Source organism: Rhinopithecus bieti, unplaced genomic scaffold (genome assembly GCF_001698545.2).
Source record: "Rhinopithecus bieti isolate Rb0 unplaced genomic scaffold, ASM169854v2 scaffold_10315, whole genome shotgun sequence".
In the NCBI taxonomy this organism is placed as follows: domain Eukaryota; kingdom Metazoa; phylum Chordata; class Mammalia; order Primates; family Cercopithecidae; genus Rhinopithecus; species Rhinopithecus bieti.
In genome coordinates, this window is record NW_016806560.1 from 1,112,688 (window position 1) to 1,130,132 (window position 17,445).

At 40.0% G+C, this 17,445-nt stretch overlaps 1 protein-coding gene across 1 annotated transcript in view; it reads left to right on the forward strand.

The window, feature by feature from the left end:
* EPHA4 (EPH receptor A4) overlaps positions 1–17,445 on the forward strand; it is a 156,386-nt gene that overhangs the window by 73,506 nt on the left and 65,435 nt on the right. The window contains 1 exon segment of the mRNA XM_017876829.1: positions 16,154–16,492. Within this exon segment, the coding sequence (XP_017732318.1) occupies positions 16,154–16,492 (339 nt within the window).

The following is a 17,445-nucleotide window of genomic DNA, read 5'->3' on the forward strand; positions in this document are numbered from 1 at the left end:
ACCTTTATCCACACCTGCTACCAACAATTTTCTTGTGGGAATCTGGGGCACAATAGTCAACTCAAGGGGAAGTGTTTGGGACTGATGTTTTGATGACTGCCCTCAGTTTGCATCATGTACTTCCCCACTTACTTTCCATGCAGATAAAGCCTTCTCTAGGCTGAGATTTGATTGTATTTTGAGTGTCATGAAATTTATCTCTGATGGCAGGAGGGCCTGGCTCTTTCTCCCAGGTATTTTTCAGTCTCGTGATGCCGACCTGTTTAGCATTTAAGGGGAACGTGTGCCCATCACTTTATTACCAAGTATTGCTACTTGGGAATTTAGGAAACCTCCAAAGACGGCCACATCTGTGCTGCTAGAACATTTGATGTATGTGTAATAAGGGTGTGGTAGTTGAGCCCTTGGAATTGTGTTTTTCTGTAGGAAAAGCTATTAGCTTTATCTTAAGGACGCAAAGGGGAAAAGGAGAAAATTTGATTTTAGCATATGGATGGACTAAAAAACCTAAAAATTAAAGTAACATTTGCATGTTTCAGAAGCCATTTTCCACAAGGTGAAGGGAAGGAAGGCCAGTGGCTTTTTGGGTCATTGTTAAAAGGTCCATGAAAATACCTGCTCTTGGAACTCCTTCTCCTACACTTCACTACTTCAAGGTCTTGTACATTACTTTACTTACTTATTTATTCATTTTTTTTGAGATGGAGTCTCACTCTGTCACCCAGGCTGGAGTGCAGTGGTGTGATCCTGGCTCACTGCAACCTCCACCTCCCAGGTTCAAGTGATTCTCCTGCCTCAGCCTCCTGAGCAGCTGGGACTACAGGCACCCAACACAACACCCATTTGTTTTGTTTGTTTGTTTTTTAGTAGAGATGGAGTTTCACTCTATCGACCAGACTGGTCTTGAACTCCTCACCTCATGTGATCCATGGACCTCAGCCTCTCGAAGTGCTGTGATTACAGGCGTAAGCCACTGCACCGGCCTTGTGCACTACGTTAATGGTGATCACATCCCACTTACTTTATATGCAACACTTCAGTTAAGAGGAAACAAAGTGCTGATGGCGACGCCATCAACTTGCTGATCAGATCGCCTTGGCTCTAACCACTGACCAACACTGTGATATTGAGAGAGGGTTTACCCTCCCCAGGCCCCAATTTCCTCATCTGTAAGTTGAAATTCTCACCATCTACCTCTGGGACTGTTTTAAGAATGAAATAGGAAAATATTTGCAAAGGTCTGGCACCTGATAGGGATCTAATAAATGTTTGTTCTCTTTCTCTTTTATTTCCAGCTGGTCATTTCCTTCCCCAAACTACCTCCACAGCAGGTTGACAGCATATCTCACTGCTTCTCTATCAGTGATTTTCACCCTTGAGTGCATAATTAAATTACTGATGGCTGCCCTGTACCCCAGGATTTCTAGGGGGGTGGGTAGGACTCAGGCATCAGTATTTTCAAAAATCGGCCTGTTAATTTATTGTACAGTTAAGGTTCAGACCTCTCCAACGGAACTATACTGTTTTTTTTTTTTTAAATTTTGAGACCGAGTTTTGCTCTTGTCACCCTGGCTGGAGTGCAATGGCACAATCTTGGCTCACTGCAACCTCTGCCTCCCAGGTTCAAGTGATTCTCCTGCCTCAGCCTCCCAAGTAGCTGGGACTACAGGCACACGCCACCACATCCAGCTAATTTGTTGTATTTTTAGTAGAGACGGGGTTTCACCATGTTGACCAGGCTGGTCTTGAACTCCAGACCTCAGGTGATCTGCCCGCCTCGGCCTCCCAAAGTGCTGGATTACAGGCATGAGCCACCACACCCAGCCAACAGAACTAAACTTGTAAATATTTTTTTAAACTTAAACATTAACTGCATGAGCTTCTGACGACTTCCTCTGAGATAGGGATAATCAGGGAAGTGACTATATTTTGCTGATAATAGATATAGTCGTAAGTCAGGCAGCAGAACTGGATTCTGATTTTTAGCCTATGGCTCTTCCTCTCGACATCTCCCTTCCCAGTGAATATAGTGGACCTGTATTTTCTAGTACAGTAGACACTTGACACATGTGGCTATTTAACCTTAAAGTCATTAAATTAAAATTCAGGTTCTTATTTAAACTTGACACATTTTGAGAACTCAGTAGCCATTTGTGGCTAGTGGAGACTGTGCTGGACAGAAGACCCAGAGAATGTTCCTATCACCACGGAAAGTTCTACTGGACAATACTGTAGGACACATTCCCATAGAGAAGACAGTGGGATTTTCTCAAAGACCCTCTTGTTCACATGACCCACAGAGTAACTCTCCCCACTTGCACCCTGCCCCCAGCTTTATCGGATTCTCTTGACAAGATGTGGGGATGGGAAGAAGCATAACATCAGGGAGCCTTTCAAACTGATTCCAGCCTCTAATCAGTTCTTACCAGTTGGTTAAGCCAGGTGACAAACCCAATTCCCTTGTGCTGACAGCCATGATAATCAGGCACCTTCTTTGTTCATTATGCTGTCTTTAACCCCAGCATTCTTATGCAGCCCTGCATTTAGTGATCGCTCACTGTGACGGCACACTAATGAAGAAATAAAACACACTATCTGAGACTCATTCTTCTAGCCAAAGAGAGACTGTGCTCCACTGGCTTGTAAAATCAGGTTTTTGTTCACTTGGAGAACGATTAGACCAGGTGAATACAAGTAGCATTGGCTAATTTCGAAGGAAACTGCCTAGGAAGTTTGCACCATTGACACTGCTGGAGAGCTTCAGAGAATTTAATCGTAAACAAACTTTACCTTTGGGAATACTTTTGATGGAGTCTCTGGTTAGGTTAACATAAATGGCTGCCTGTGAGATGTACTGAGATGTTTCTATGGAAGCACCATCTGAACATTTTCTAGAAAATAGCCCATAACTATTTAGAACAGGGAGTTTAGAACAGCTTTTTAAACATCCACATGCACAAAAATCACATGGAAATCACCTGGGGATTAGGAGTAGCGAGGTTAAGCCTCAGATTCTGTTTCTGACAAGTTCCCAGGTGAGGCCGAAGCTCCTGATCTGTAAAAGCATCTTTAGGCAGCAAGGATTTACATTTCCTGCCCCACGGCGGTTAGGAGACAGGAGATTCTGTTTTGATGCCTGTAACTTTCAGACCTATTCTTCAGCTCAGTGGTGATTCTAGAAACGTATTTCATGGATTCTGATCGTTCTCCATTAATGGAAATGGAATACTTCATTTGTCTCCTGTATGAAGAAAATCCAACCTGAGCAGAATCACATAACCAGATGCACTCACTGTGGAATTATTTTTCTTTGTAATTTTGCTGTTTGTTTCTTCCAGAATCCTCACTAAGTTACTGCCAGAGAGTAGAAATGTAAATGTTCATCTTAGACACCTGTATCAGTCAAGAGATGCAACAGAGGCTTTTTTTTTGGCAACATTGCCAGAACGGGCACCATTATTTCTGCACATTCATGGCTGCCATTAAAGCTGATGGCAGGATTTTTATTTTATGAATCGTTTCTTAACAGGGATTTTGATGTGATTTTTATTAATGAAATTAATGTCCTTTAACTCTTCAAATAAGTAGCTCTTTCCCTTCTCCAGATCTCTTTCTCCTTGTTTCCCTTTCCCTTTCTTCTGGAGTGCAGTCTGGTTATCAGCAGGGCTGGGCGTGGTCAACCACACACCCCTGCAGGAAGACTTCTTAGTCGTGTACTAGCTTGTTCAATGATTGTAGTGAGAAAGATATTCTTTTCCCCCGCTGGGAAGCTAAATCAATATTATATTTAAGGTAACTTTCTTTTTTTGTTTTCTTTCTTTTTTTTTTTTAGACAGAGTCTCACTCTGTCGCCCAGGCTGGAGTGCAGTGGCGCTATCTCAGCTCACTGCAACCGCCACCTCCCAAGTTAAAGCAATTTTCCTGCCTCAGCCTCCCGAGTAGCTGGGATTTACAGACATGCACCACCACGCCCAGCTAATATTTTTGTATTTTTAGTAGAGCCTGGGTTTCGCTGTGTTGTCCAGGCTGCTCTCAAACTCCTGACCTCAAGTGATCTGCCCACCTGGGCCTCCTAAAGTGCTGGGATTTACAGGCGTGAGTCACTGCACCCAGCCTTAAGGTAACTTTCTTTTCCAACCCCTTATTGTGTTTCAAAATGTGCTAGAAAAGTACCTTATGAAGAGAGTAAATTGGCTTTGCATATCTAGAAAAACGTAGCTCATCTGTCATTTTGCCCCGTTGACTTCTGAGCACTATTACCAGAGTAGTTTTTCGTATTTTTCTATTGGAAAGCTGTCTTCGTGCTTTCAGGTGCTCCTTATTTAACTTGTTTGATGAAACTTATTGGAGCCTGGTGATTGGGAACACTTCGTAAATGAGAGATTATTATTTTAGATTGCCAACTTGAAGGACCTTCACGAATCTGTCTCCAAGTAAACGGCCTTGAATAATTCAGTCAGCTGTGCCAAACAAACAAAGAGTGATTGATTGATACTTAGACGTGGCCGAAAATATTCCAAAATTGCAGCTTTTAAGACAATTTATAGTAGGAGAGCTCAGAGCTAATGAGGGCAGATTTACTAAGATCTATGACCAGAGGTCCTGATTTGAAAAAGCTTTCTCCAGGTTTACGTTATCAAGAAATTGAAACAGCCAAGTTCCAAACAACAAACATCACTTACTTTGTCTCTACATTTGCCTTTTCTAATTGAATTTAGTGCGCTGCTGTATTTCCTCCAGAAAGTGTATTGTTTTAAAATTACCATTTCAGTTCTATTACTCAAAGCCCTCGCTGCTAATGCTTTCTGACAGTTATCAACATAATGAACCATAATGAAATGATGAGCAATCTTCGGTGGAAACCCAGTGTCGATTCCACTGGTGCTATGTGACTGTGTTAAAATTTGAATGCAAATTAAAATAACATCGTCCTTACTTGTTTCCAAGGTCAGGAGAAGGGAGGGACTCTTTTCCTTTTTTATTTTTTTTATTTTTTATTTTTTTAAGTGCTTTAATTTTGGGAGTCTCACATCCATTTTCAAACAAGCTCTTGAAGGTGCTCCTGATATTCTGTTCAATTCACTACCCCAAAGATTTACATGCTTAGCAGTCTGGCTAAGGGATTTGGGGAGGGACGTCTAGAGCGAAGCTTTGATGTATAAACCATAGGATAAAAGGCAGCCTTCAGTTTCAAGTAAACTACATTTTTTTTTTTTTATCCACCCGAAAGCATATTTCTTTTTGCTTTAGAGAGCTGCAAGTAACTAATCATATAATGACGGGGGAGGGATACATTCTATGAAATAGGTCAGTGAGGGTGCAGTTAGCTCTAGTGAAAGACTCGTTAGAAAAGTGAGAACAAAGGCCGAAGATTCCCAAAGTGTCATTAATGAAAGTGTTTCAGAAGATTCACTGGTTGATCTCTAGCCATTTTATCATTCATGCAATCAATCATTTTCATGAACATATTTTTATGAAAAATCTCCAAATCCAAGTTTTCCAGGGGAATTTCTCATTCCATGTCATTTATCAAATTTGCAATGTAATAGTGTAGTTTCATACTGCATTCCATTTGTCATAGGACAAAAACTCAAATTGAGACAGCAACTCCCCCACACTGCCAGATTACATAGTTGGTTTTTAGTTCAGAACATATGGTCCTGCTGCCTGTTAGTTGGTAAGCCAGCTAATGTGTCTGTCCCATGGACTGTACAAACTGATCAAAGCAACCAAAGACATTTGGACGATTCAGATGCAGCCGTCAACGTATGCCGCTGCTCCAGTTAGATCTTAGTAGTTCAACATCTGACATTAGCTAGTGAGTATACCACATTCTTGTTTCTTCCTTTTGGATTGCCTTTCAGCATTTTAGCTACTAATAGGAAAAAGTACCTCTAGACAACAAAGTGGATGGTTTTTGTTTGAAGAAAATTAAAGATAGAAGGAGAAAGATCACCAGGTGAGCTTCAACGAAGGCACTAGATAGACCCCAGAATGATCATTTGCTGTTTGGCTGTTTCCAAAATTTCAAGAGCTTCATGATATTTCATAAAGATCAGGTATCATCTCATTGAATTCTTTTAAAAAGAACAATGCTGTTTTAGCCTCCTCTTTTTTTTTTCCCCCCACATACTCCTCATTTTATAGCCATAAACAGCCCATCGTGGATTCCACTGGAAAATGCAGAGATTCAAGGGACAGTAATATATGCCCAAGTGGAAGGCTTGAATAATCTGCCAATGCCATTTAGCCAGGTTATTACAATTTTTCTACCACCGTGAATAATTAAGAGTGGCTTGTTATTGACCGAGTCCTGTCATTTCTGCATGCCATTTTTGACACTATGCATGGAAGTCATACAGTCGTTATTCACCACATGCTTCTATGAAACAGGGTTAATTACACATTTTTCTGAGATCCCCTGGGGTGAGAACGGGGTAGATTCTTTTTTCTTTTCTTAAGATGGAGTCTCACTCTGTCTCCCAGTGGTGCGATCTCAGCTCACTGCAACTTACGCCTCCCAGTTCAAGCAATTGTCTCACCTCAGCCTCCCAGAGTGCTAGGATTAGAGAAATGAGCCACCGCACTGAGCCCAGGGTATCTTCTTTGCTATCAACATTTAGATTTATGAGAGATTCTGCTATAGAGATATAATTGCCCCTCGCCTTATTCCTGTGATTTTCCACCTAGAAAAAGAACCTTTAATAGAAACTCCTGACTGCTCTCCTGCACAGAAAGTAGGAACAAGGCAGAAAAGATAATCCCCATGAAAATGATAAAATAGGATCATTTGAGAATTAATACTAGCTAGCCGTCATCATCATGAAGGGCAGGGAAGTGAGGTGAACTTGAACTCTGGGGTGAATTGAGAAAGCTGGAAACTTTCTACCCAATTCTCAAAAAGAATTTGTAATTATGGGTTATTATTTTCTTTCTATTATTTATATCTCTATGAAAGGGAAGCAGGGTTGTTTAGCCTTGGAGTCAGGGTTTCTGATCATAGCTTTGCACATATTGGCTGTCTTAATTTTGGTGATTTGCTTAACTTTTCTTATCTTAGTTTTTGGTAATCAGATTGGTGTGAACAATAAATACTTTTTTGTCAGATTTGATTGTGCCTATTAAATAAGATACAAAAAAGTGCTTTGCAAGAAAAGTAAAGTAATGCACAGGCTAGATAATTTTAAAAATGAAATACTCAATTCTACTTTTCTTGGTCTTTGGCATTGTAGCTTTCTTATGTTCAACTGAGAATTTATAAGGCACTTCAGCCATAAACAAGTCATCCTAATAAAAAGAAACCAAACCGCTAATTAACCCAGTAAAGAAAAGACAAAGATTCCTGGAAAGGAGAATGGGAAAAGAGATATAACCAGAAAAATAGGTTATGGGAAAGTCTCACAACAAGAAATGAACCTCTATAGGAAGCCAAGAATTTGTCATGACAGCAACAGTGATTGATGCATCCGAAAGGTTCTGGTTTAATCATGGACAGCCCTGCTTGGCTGTCTTCATTGTTAAAACACATAAACCACCAAGATAAGAGGTTATGCACTGTTCATATATGTCAGGAGGGATGTCTTTAAAACAGCCATCTTTATGTAAACTAACCCACAGCAGATAGCACTGGGAGAAAGCAATTAGTGGTGGCAACATATACAAATGTCGGGGGAAGCATGGGCTTTATTTCAGAGTCAAAACGTAATGCACCACATTGACTCTGCCTTATAACCTGTCTTTCAGCTGGAGAGAGATTAACAACAAAGGCTTATCTGAAGGGTTGAAGGGTTTTACAGCTAAGATGCTGAAGTGCTATTGACAGACCAAAAGTTGTACATGATTAATGAAGCCTTAGGAAATGGAACTACAGACCCAAGGTGCTTCCTCTAAGATATGTGTTGGACTGGTTGCCTTGGCATTTTAGTGAGGTGACAGTAGGGCTTAAATACATTGATCATGGGAGAGTTACCTTTCTGCCCATGCTAATTGGGGTGCTCCATTTCCCATCCAGAATGAATTTCATAGCCCAGGCATTGAATTTTAAAATGGCGATTAAAAATCAGTTAAGTATTAAATGTCTGTGATAGCTCTGGAAACCACTGTATCACATGAGACCAGAGACTTTGGTTTTTCTATTAGCTATCCTCTTACCTCGGTTGCAGATTTGATTTTCTTTCTTTCTTTTCTTTTTTTTTTTACATTTTGGCATGCGATTGTCATTTCTTTCTTTGTCATCATGATTATTATTTTGCTTAGCTTTTGTGACATACAAAAGTGCTATGACAGTGGGTTTTTTGTTTGTTTGTTTATTTGTTTGTTTGTTTTTTGAGATAGAATCTCAGTTCATCACTCAGGCTAGAGTACAGTGGCACAATCCCAGCTCATTGCAACCTACACCTGCCAGGTTCAAGCAATCCTCCCACCTCAGCTTCCCAAGTAGCTGGGACTACAGGCACGTGCCACTACACCTGGCTAATTTTTATATTTTTTTGTAGAGACAGGATTTCACCATGTTTCCCAGGCTGATCTTGAACTCTTGGGCTTGCCAAGCCATCCACCTTCCATGGCCTCCCAAAGTTCTGAGATTACAGTCATGAGCCACTGTGCTCAGCCATAGTGCTATGGTAGTGATGCTTCTGATTAGTGAGCTGGACTGGGCTAAAGCATCATCATTCATTCATTTGTTCATTTAGCAGATACTTATTGAGTATCTACTAGATGTCAGGAATTACTCTGAAGGCTGTAGATATTCTCATAAACCTGAAAAAGAAAAGATTCCTCTTCTCCTGGAGCTTATGTTCTAATGGGACTATAAACAACAAACAAGTGAATAAACAAGATAATTGAAGGTTCTCATAAGAAGGACATTTTTAAAAATGTGATGCAATTGGGTACATTGGAACAGGGAAATGGAGGATTTCAGTTTGTATGGAGTAGTCAGGAATGAGAACTATTCCAGGGATAAGAAGTCAGTTAGTCAAAGGGCCGGGAGTGGGAATTCCAAGGAGAGCTACCAGCTCCAAGGTATTTTGAGTTGCATGTGCAAAATTTTGCTAACAATGTGAGTTTTACAGTTGACTTGCTTTTTTCCACAGTTTTGCATTCTGTTGGCACTTTAATTCCAGTTCTTATGAGAAATAGAATTTTTAGGTTTATATGGCACGTTGTACCATATATCCACATATATTTAAGCCCTTTGACAGAACCCGTTTCTGCCAAACCCATTTCGAAATACAATTATCATAGCAGGTTTTCATCTTTTACTAAAGTTACAGTTGCTTCCTGTAAGAATAAAGAAACGCATTTTCTCTGACTTTGGGTGTGAGGTAGAGTACACGGGGTGCCTGGACTTTCCATAGAATGGTTCATACCAAACTTGTAGTCACACTGGAGACATTTGTGACTTTAGGTTCAGTGTTGGCTGGTGGCTTCTAAATGATGTTTTTAAGGCTCACACGGATTTCATGTGGATATGTAAATACTGGCTTGTCCTAAAGCGGCTACTTTAAATCATGACATAAGCCAACAACTGTGTTCTCTAAACTACCCAGGAATGAAATTTTAGTCTAATTCATGAGAGGAAAGTAGTAAGATACGTGGAATTACTGGAATTTTCTTTTATGCTTGGAATATTGCCCTTCTTAAATGTCACATTGACAGTATGTGGTTCATTTCCAGAAGCTTGTTTTTTTCCCAGAGAAGAACACATGGTTGGTAAAGGAAGATCAAGAATCCTTTTATAATATAACATGATATGATGTGATATTTTATAATATGATATGATAGTCCTATGTATCTACTATAATGTGGCTATAGTTTCTTTGGGGCTTAATACTGTCAAACTCCTGTAAACTGAATATGAGGTGACATCCCACTAGAAAATAATAATTACCCATTGTAGCACCTTTCTCTGGTACCTGCTGTGTAATGCAGAAAGTATTTCACACCAGTAAAGTGAATGGATGTTCATTAACTATATCTACAATGGCAAAACATTCAGTGCCCAATTCTTTCAAAGCAATGAGAAACTCAAGAAATAAGCCATATGTCTCATTTTATTCCTTCCTTAGTCAATAAAGGTAGGTCTAACTTGGGCTTTAGCAGCCAGAGTTGTTACCTGGGCTATATAAATAGGAGTTCCTGGACTGAACTTTTTAGATAGGCTCAGGGTATGCTTTTAGTTCCTAGAATTATGTGCAGAATTCTGAGGGTGCCAGAGAGCGTCTTCCTAGAAAGAAGATGCCTTGCTTTCATCATGTTTTCAATAGCATGAAATGCTCTGAAGGTCAATTTTAACTGCCACCTAGTTTTGCAAGTAGGTTTTCTTGGAGCACAGTCATGCTCATTTGTTAAGGTATTGTCTATGGCTTCTTTGGAGATAGAATAACAGAGTTGAGTAGTTGCTACAGGGAGCAGATGGCCCATAAAGCCTAAAATATTTACTTTCTGGCCAGATCATAAAATTTCTTTACAGAGAAATTATGCTGGCCCCTGTGCAAGAGATTTATAAACTAAAGATTACTGCATTTGACTTCTGTTTCTGGGATTACCATTAATATCTGTGCCACTAAATTATATTACAAATGTAAAGGGCATACTAAATATGAAAACTTCAAAATAGTTGAACATACTATTTTGATTTTTGGGTGGAGGCACAGAGAGAATCCCAGGCTTATATGTGAATTTCATATGTGAATTTCATGAGAAATTTACAAATACAATGAAAAATGTAAAGGAAGGATGTTTATGTTCCCTTAAATACACTTCCGCATTTGATTAATTCATATTAGGTTGGCACAAAAGTAGTTGCCGTTAAAAGTAATGACAAAAACCACCATTACTTTTGCACCAATCTAATATTTTAGAATGTCTTAATTTGGGTGAAAAAATTAAAATTAAAGGCAAAAGCTGTAGTTCCATGAAGACTAATAAGGAAAATACCTGTCTACTTTTAGAAATGTTAAAATTAAGCTTCTTCAGAGATGAGGTTTTCCCCAGAGATAAAGTTTTCATGTCTGAGTAAATCACCACCTGAAATCGCGGTGGAGGAAGAAACGTGTAATAACCAATCCCAATTTGATAAAACCTTATTTGGTAGAACCCACATTTCAAATTCCCAGCCGTCACTGGTTACACAGCTGTAAAAACAGGACAAGGCAGGTGCTTGCTCTGACATCCACTGTACATATAATCCCTATTTAGTTTCCTTGAGTCTCTGCCTTTTCCCCTAGGTTCCCTATCCATTCCTGCAACTATCTAGGCAACTATCAGGAAGTTATCAAAACGAATAAGCATATTTTTCCTCTCTCCTCTAAAGCAGGTGATAAACACTAGATGCACAATAAATGTTTTTTGAATAAATGAATGATTCACAATCCCTCCCAGCAGAAGTAACCATTAATATTTTATATATAGCCCTTTCTGCTTTTCCAAGGTAATTCTAAACAATGAAAAAAAAGAGGAAATTGAAATAAACTAGTTACACCAAGTTACTACTTCACAGGTATAAAGCTAATGAATCTGTATGTGAAAAGCTGACTAGTACAGCTTTGGCTCAGAGAAGGCTGCATAATTCACACACTTCGTAACATTGCAGGTAGGTGGGTATAAGATTCATTAAAGGACTGCGTTAGTTTTTCATTCATTCATTCATTGACTGATCAAACATGTTCTGAGATTTCTGAATGAAGAACCGTGGTAGAAAACGGGAAGTGGTAAAGACATCAATTATTATTATTATCATCATCATTATTATTTTGAGACAGAGTCTTGCTCTGTCACCCGGGCTGGAGTGCAATGGTGCAATCTTGGCTCACTGCAACCTCTGCCTCCCAGGTTCAAGCAATGCTCCTGCCTCAGCCTTCCAAGTAGCTGGGACTACAGACATGTACCACCACTCCGGGCTATTTTTTTCTTTTTTAATGTATTTTTAGTAGAGATGGGGGTTTCACCATGTTCGCCAGGCTGGTGGTCTTAAACTCCTGACCTCAGGTAATCCACTTTGGCCTCCCAAAGTGCTGGGATTGTAGGTGTGAGCCACTGCGCCCGGCCAAGACATCAATTCTTGAGGAGCACGTATACTGTTGATAGAAACAGACATGGAATGGTGTGTAAGTAGCAAGACACTATTATATGTTACAAACAAAGTGGGCAAGGAAATAAGGAACTGAAATGTCAAACAATGCCATAAGCATAAGGACTGGTGTTATGTCAGTCCTATACTGAGGCTAGTAGTGGTAGTTTTGAAAACAGTAAAATCCTGCCATTCACAGTGACCCTCAAGCTACCTGATGTGTGTGTGTACGCAATAGGGTTGATTCAGATGTGGAGACTAGAAAATTAGAACAAGTAGAATAGTTAGCCCTTTTTGTTATAAACCTCATATTTGTAATTGGAGACTTACTCGCAGGTGGACATATTTCTGATGACAAAGGCAATCACTGTGTCAGAAATTTAATTGCTTCTAAATAGCCAGACACAATACTTACATAAATGAAAGAAAAAATAATCGGAGTTAGGTTTTTTACTTCTGGATGCCTTGTATTTATTAAAAGAGAGCTCAGGTTACTCAGAATACCAGTTTTCTCTTCTTTTTAGCTATCTCAGTAGGTAATTGTTTACGAAGATATTGCCGTTCAGTATAACTACAGGCTCAGATTGGCTTTTGGCTGTATTCAAGTCCATATTTGTTTCTCATTGTCTTGAGAATAGAATACTTTTATTCCTAAAGAGGAGATGGGCCCTCCCTTTAAATGAGAAACACACTTATATATTTATCATCTTTTAATTGGCAGGAGTTTAAAAAAACAGAAACCACAATCCCACAAGCACAGCATACCACCATTATGATTATAATTTGTAAAGCATGTGTCCTCTCCCAGGTTTTTTTCCAGACCAACATCGTCGTCATATTGGATGGATTTTCTATACTTTGTTTTCCACTCTATCATATGACTTCGTTATACTCCAATTTTGAGGCAGCGATGATGTCCCCACAAAGCTGTCACTCTCTGTGATAGCAGAGCATAAAACATACGCAGTACAATTCACCAGCATTGAACTTTAGTTTGCCTGATTCTTAGTCTTCAGCATCCACTCCAGAGCCTTCTTTCAGAAGCGCTGCCCACAGGAAAAAGGCTGCCCTAGGTTAGCATGTGTTTTTGTGCCAGCCCTCCATTTTGAAATCCTGCAGCATCTTTATAATTTTTTTTCCACGTGGCAGTGCTGTATCTCTGAGTCCTGTAACCATTTAGTTTTCTGCTCCATTTCTTCTCTGTTTCGACACTGCCATGCCCCGTCCTACATACTAATTACTGACTTTTTGCTTCTGTGGTGCTTGATTCATTGTGTCACATTTTCCCATGTGAAAGTGGACCAGGAACCTTGGCAAGGAGGTTAATGGATTTCAGAGTCACTCTTATTTAACCCTAGAAGCCACAGCAAAAGAAGAACCAATGACTGACCCATTTTATAAACCAAGCCATGGTCAGCTTCAGCTGCAGACTGGTAATGGATTTCACTATGGTGGCAAGCATTACAGAATTAAAACAGGGCTGAAGATAGCGCACTGCCTTCTCCATGTTTGCCTTCTCAAACTGTGGCTGAAATTTTTCATTTTGTTATCATTATACCTTTAGTGAGGAACACATGGTGGAATAAAAATAACTCCAAATGGCAGATAGTACTTTTGGATTTCAGTCAAATTCTGTCACTAATTAGATTGCATGAACTTTTAGTATTATTAGATTTACTTTCCAGATCTCAGCTTCCTCATCTTTAAAATAAGGGTATTTGTCCAAATGATTTTAACATCCTATGTGGCTCTTAGAGTCGGTGATTTTATATACTTCCTTTATTCAAGAAGCATTCGTCATTATATTCCAGTTACCATGCTAAAAACTGTAAATGCAGTTTTGAAATCTAAAGAAGAAAGAAATTTGTATTTTCTCTCTGAGGACTTCTGTGAAATAATCTTACCTTTAATACAAATTTGACAACACTTTTGTGAAATGTTTTAAAGGTTTGCATGTTTTTAAGTTGCAAGGATGGGGAGCTGATCTTAATGCTTAAAGAGGTTGTTGGTAATTAGTCCCGAGGGGAGTTTGGGAAGACCTGCTTACCTTGTTAAAATAAAGTCTTCAATAAGTGGTATAAAGAGAGGAGAGTGAATTACCCTTATTAAATGTTACCACTAAAAATATAATTGGCCATTAATCACTGCAAGCTAAGTAATAAATATTAAATATAATTCCTTATTTATGGATTACCTTTTCCAATTCTATCTCAACAGCCATTTTGGAACAGTATGTTTCATTGTGGTAGACTAGGTAAAGCTCATCCAAGTTCATGCAAGCCTCCTGTTAACTTTCTTTTCCTGAGAAACTTGTACTAATTTCCTGCAAAGTAGTCATTCCGATTACATTAGAAGTAGTATAGATAACAGTGATCAAGAAACCTCAAAGTTTTCTTAAAACTCATTTTGCAGCCAGGCACGGTGACTCACGCCTGTAATGCCAGCACTTTGGGAGGCCGAGGTGGGTGGATCACGTGAGGTCAGGAGTTCAAGACCAGCCTGGCCAACAAGGTGAAACCCCATCTCTACTAAAACACAAAATTAGCTGGGCATGGTGGCGTGTGCCTGTAATCCCAGCTATTTGGGAGGCTGAGGCAGGAGAATCGCTTGAACCCGGGAGGCAGAGGTTGCAGTGAGCCGAGATTGCGCCATAGCACTCCAGCCTGGATGACAAAAGCAAAACTCCATCTCAAAAAAACAAAACAAACGGACAAAAAACTAATTTTGCTCATCTCTTGGAAGACTGAAATAAGAAAGAAATAGCTTTCCAACTGTCAAACTGAGTAGATATGTCTCATTTGAGTGTCACAGCTACCTTTTAAGCCTTTGGAACTGGTTCAGACCAAGAAAATTCCCTCTCCCTTCTCCCAGCCTGATTCTTCCACTTGAAGGCAGTTTGTGTCACAATTTTTTTGCCGTATTAAGACCAATCATTGCCGGGCACAATGGCTCACACCTGTAATCCCTGCACTTTGGGAGGACAAGGTGGGCCAATCACTTGAGATCAGAAGTTCAAGACTGGCCTGGCCAACATGGCCAAACCCTGCCAAAGGTAGCGGGTGTGGTGGCACACACCTATAATTTCAGCTACTCGGGAGGCTGAGTCATGAGAATCGCTTGAACCTAGGAGGCGGAGGTTGCAGTGAGCTGAGATCACGCCACTGCACTCCAGTCTGGGTGACAGAGCGAGACTCTATCACCAAAAAAAAAAAAAAAAAAAAAAAAAAAAAAGAATTTAAAAAAAAAAAAAAAAAAAAAAGAAAGGAATCTACGAATCTACATCAAGAAACAAGAGTTTCATCATGATCTACAGTCTTATTTTTTATTATTAATATTATTTTTTAACCATCCATTATGCTGTTGATGATCAGTTGTTCTGTTTCATAACAACCACTGTCATCACCCATATTTCAGAAACTCTTGGATGTTGGTGGGAATGCATAAGTTAAAGGGCAGGAGGAGGGGTCTGGGAGCCTTGAACAAAACCCCTGCCATCTCTCCACAGCTCTATCTTCAACAGCTCTGCAACTGCGTTAAACCAGTTCCTACTAATTACCCATCAACAGCTTAACCCTCCACTGCCATGTTGAACTGCAGAGGCACATCTCTACAGTTCTGTTAATTTTATTTGCTATTGATGACATGCTGTACTTAGGAATTACAGTTTATCTTCAGAAGTGGTGTGTAACTATTAATTTGTCAGAGTCTCACAACAGCCCTGGGAACTAGAATCACTTTCGCTTTTTTAGATGATAAGATGGAAACTAGATAAATTATGATATTTTTCTGCCACTTCAGAGGGAAAGCCTGGGCTTGGAGCCCATTTGCTGGAGAGTTGCTTCACATCTCAAAGTGACAACCGATGCCTTGTTTGTTTGCGCAGGAAAGAGAATGACACTTACGTAACAGCCTTCTATTATATTGTTCTTTTAAAAGATCTTTTATGCTGGCTTGATTTGCTTTTTGCTTTCCAAGTGGGTTTGCCTTACTTTGGAGAGCTGCAAAAAATAATACAAGCCCTGAGAGATTCCAAAAGAATATTTCGGTTCTTGGTGTGATGATGTGGTTTTCTTTCTCCAGGTCCACCATCTGCTCCCCTGAACTTGATTTCAAATGTCAACGAGACATCTGTGAACTTGGAATGGAGTAGCCCTCAGAATACAGGTGGCCGCCAGGACATTTCCTACAATGTGGTATGCAAGAAATGTGGAGCTGGTGACCCCAGCAAGTGCCGACCCTGTGGAAGTGGGGTCCACTATACCCCACAGCAGAATGGCTTGAAGACCACCAAAGTCTCCATCACGGACCTTCTAGCTCATACCAATTACACCTTTGAAATCTGGGCTGTGAATGGAGTGTCCAAATATAACCCTAGCCCAGACCAATCAGTTTCTGTCACTGTGACAACCAACCAAGCAGGTAGGAATTGAATCTACTTTATTGTATGATCTGAATATATAGAGAGAAAAGGCTTAAAATAATGAATGATAATAAATTGCTATAATTGAAGTAGAACCAAGTAAGCCTGGGAGCTGTGTTATAATATAAAAGATACTTAGGGGCTGGGCACGGTGGCTTACACCTGTAATCCCAGCACTTTGGGAGGCCAGGGCAGGCAGGTGGATCACTTGAGCCTGAGAGTTTGATCAAGACCAGACTGGGTGACACGATGAAAACCCATCTCTACAAAAAAATACAAAAATTAGCTAGTCATGGCGGTGCAAACCTGTAGTCCCAGCTACTCAGGAGGCTCAGGTGGGAGGATTGCTTGAGCCCAGCAGTCAGAGGTTGCAGTGAGCTGAGTCACTCCATGCTGGATGGGATTCATCTCGGTCATTTTAATTATAATGTCCATGGCTGGACATCGGAGCACTTATAGATTATGTACAGTTATAAAATTTATTTTTACCAATACAGAGTGCTCTATTGGTATTTGTTATATTTTCTAACGAAAGCATTAGCAGCAATAGTTTTGAGCTTATGCTTTAATGTAAAATATTATAAATGATCTAGATGGACCTATACTAGAACCTCCATGTACATCTTTATGTCTGTAGTTAACAAAGTTTACTTTAAGACACTTAATAGTTTTGCAGCTACTTTTTTCTTTTTTTCTTTTTGAGACAGAGTCTCACTCTGTCGCCCAAGCTGGAGTGCAAGGGGTGTGATCTCGGCTCACTGCAACCTCCGTCTCCCGAGTTCAACCAAGTCTTCTGCCTCAGCCTCCTGAGTAGCTGGGACAACAGACGCGTGCCACCATGCCTCGCTAATTTTTATTTGTATTTTTAGTAGAGACGGGTTTTCACCATATTGACCAGGCTGGTCTCGAACTCCTAACCTCGTGATCCACCCACCTCGGCCTCCCAAAGTGC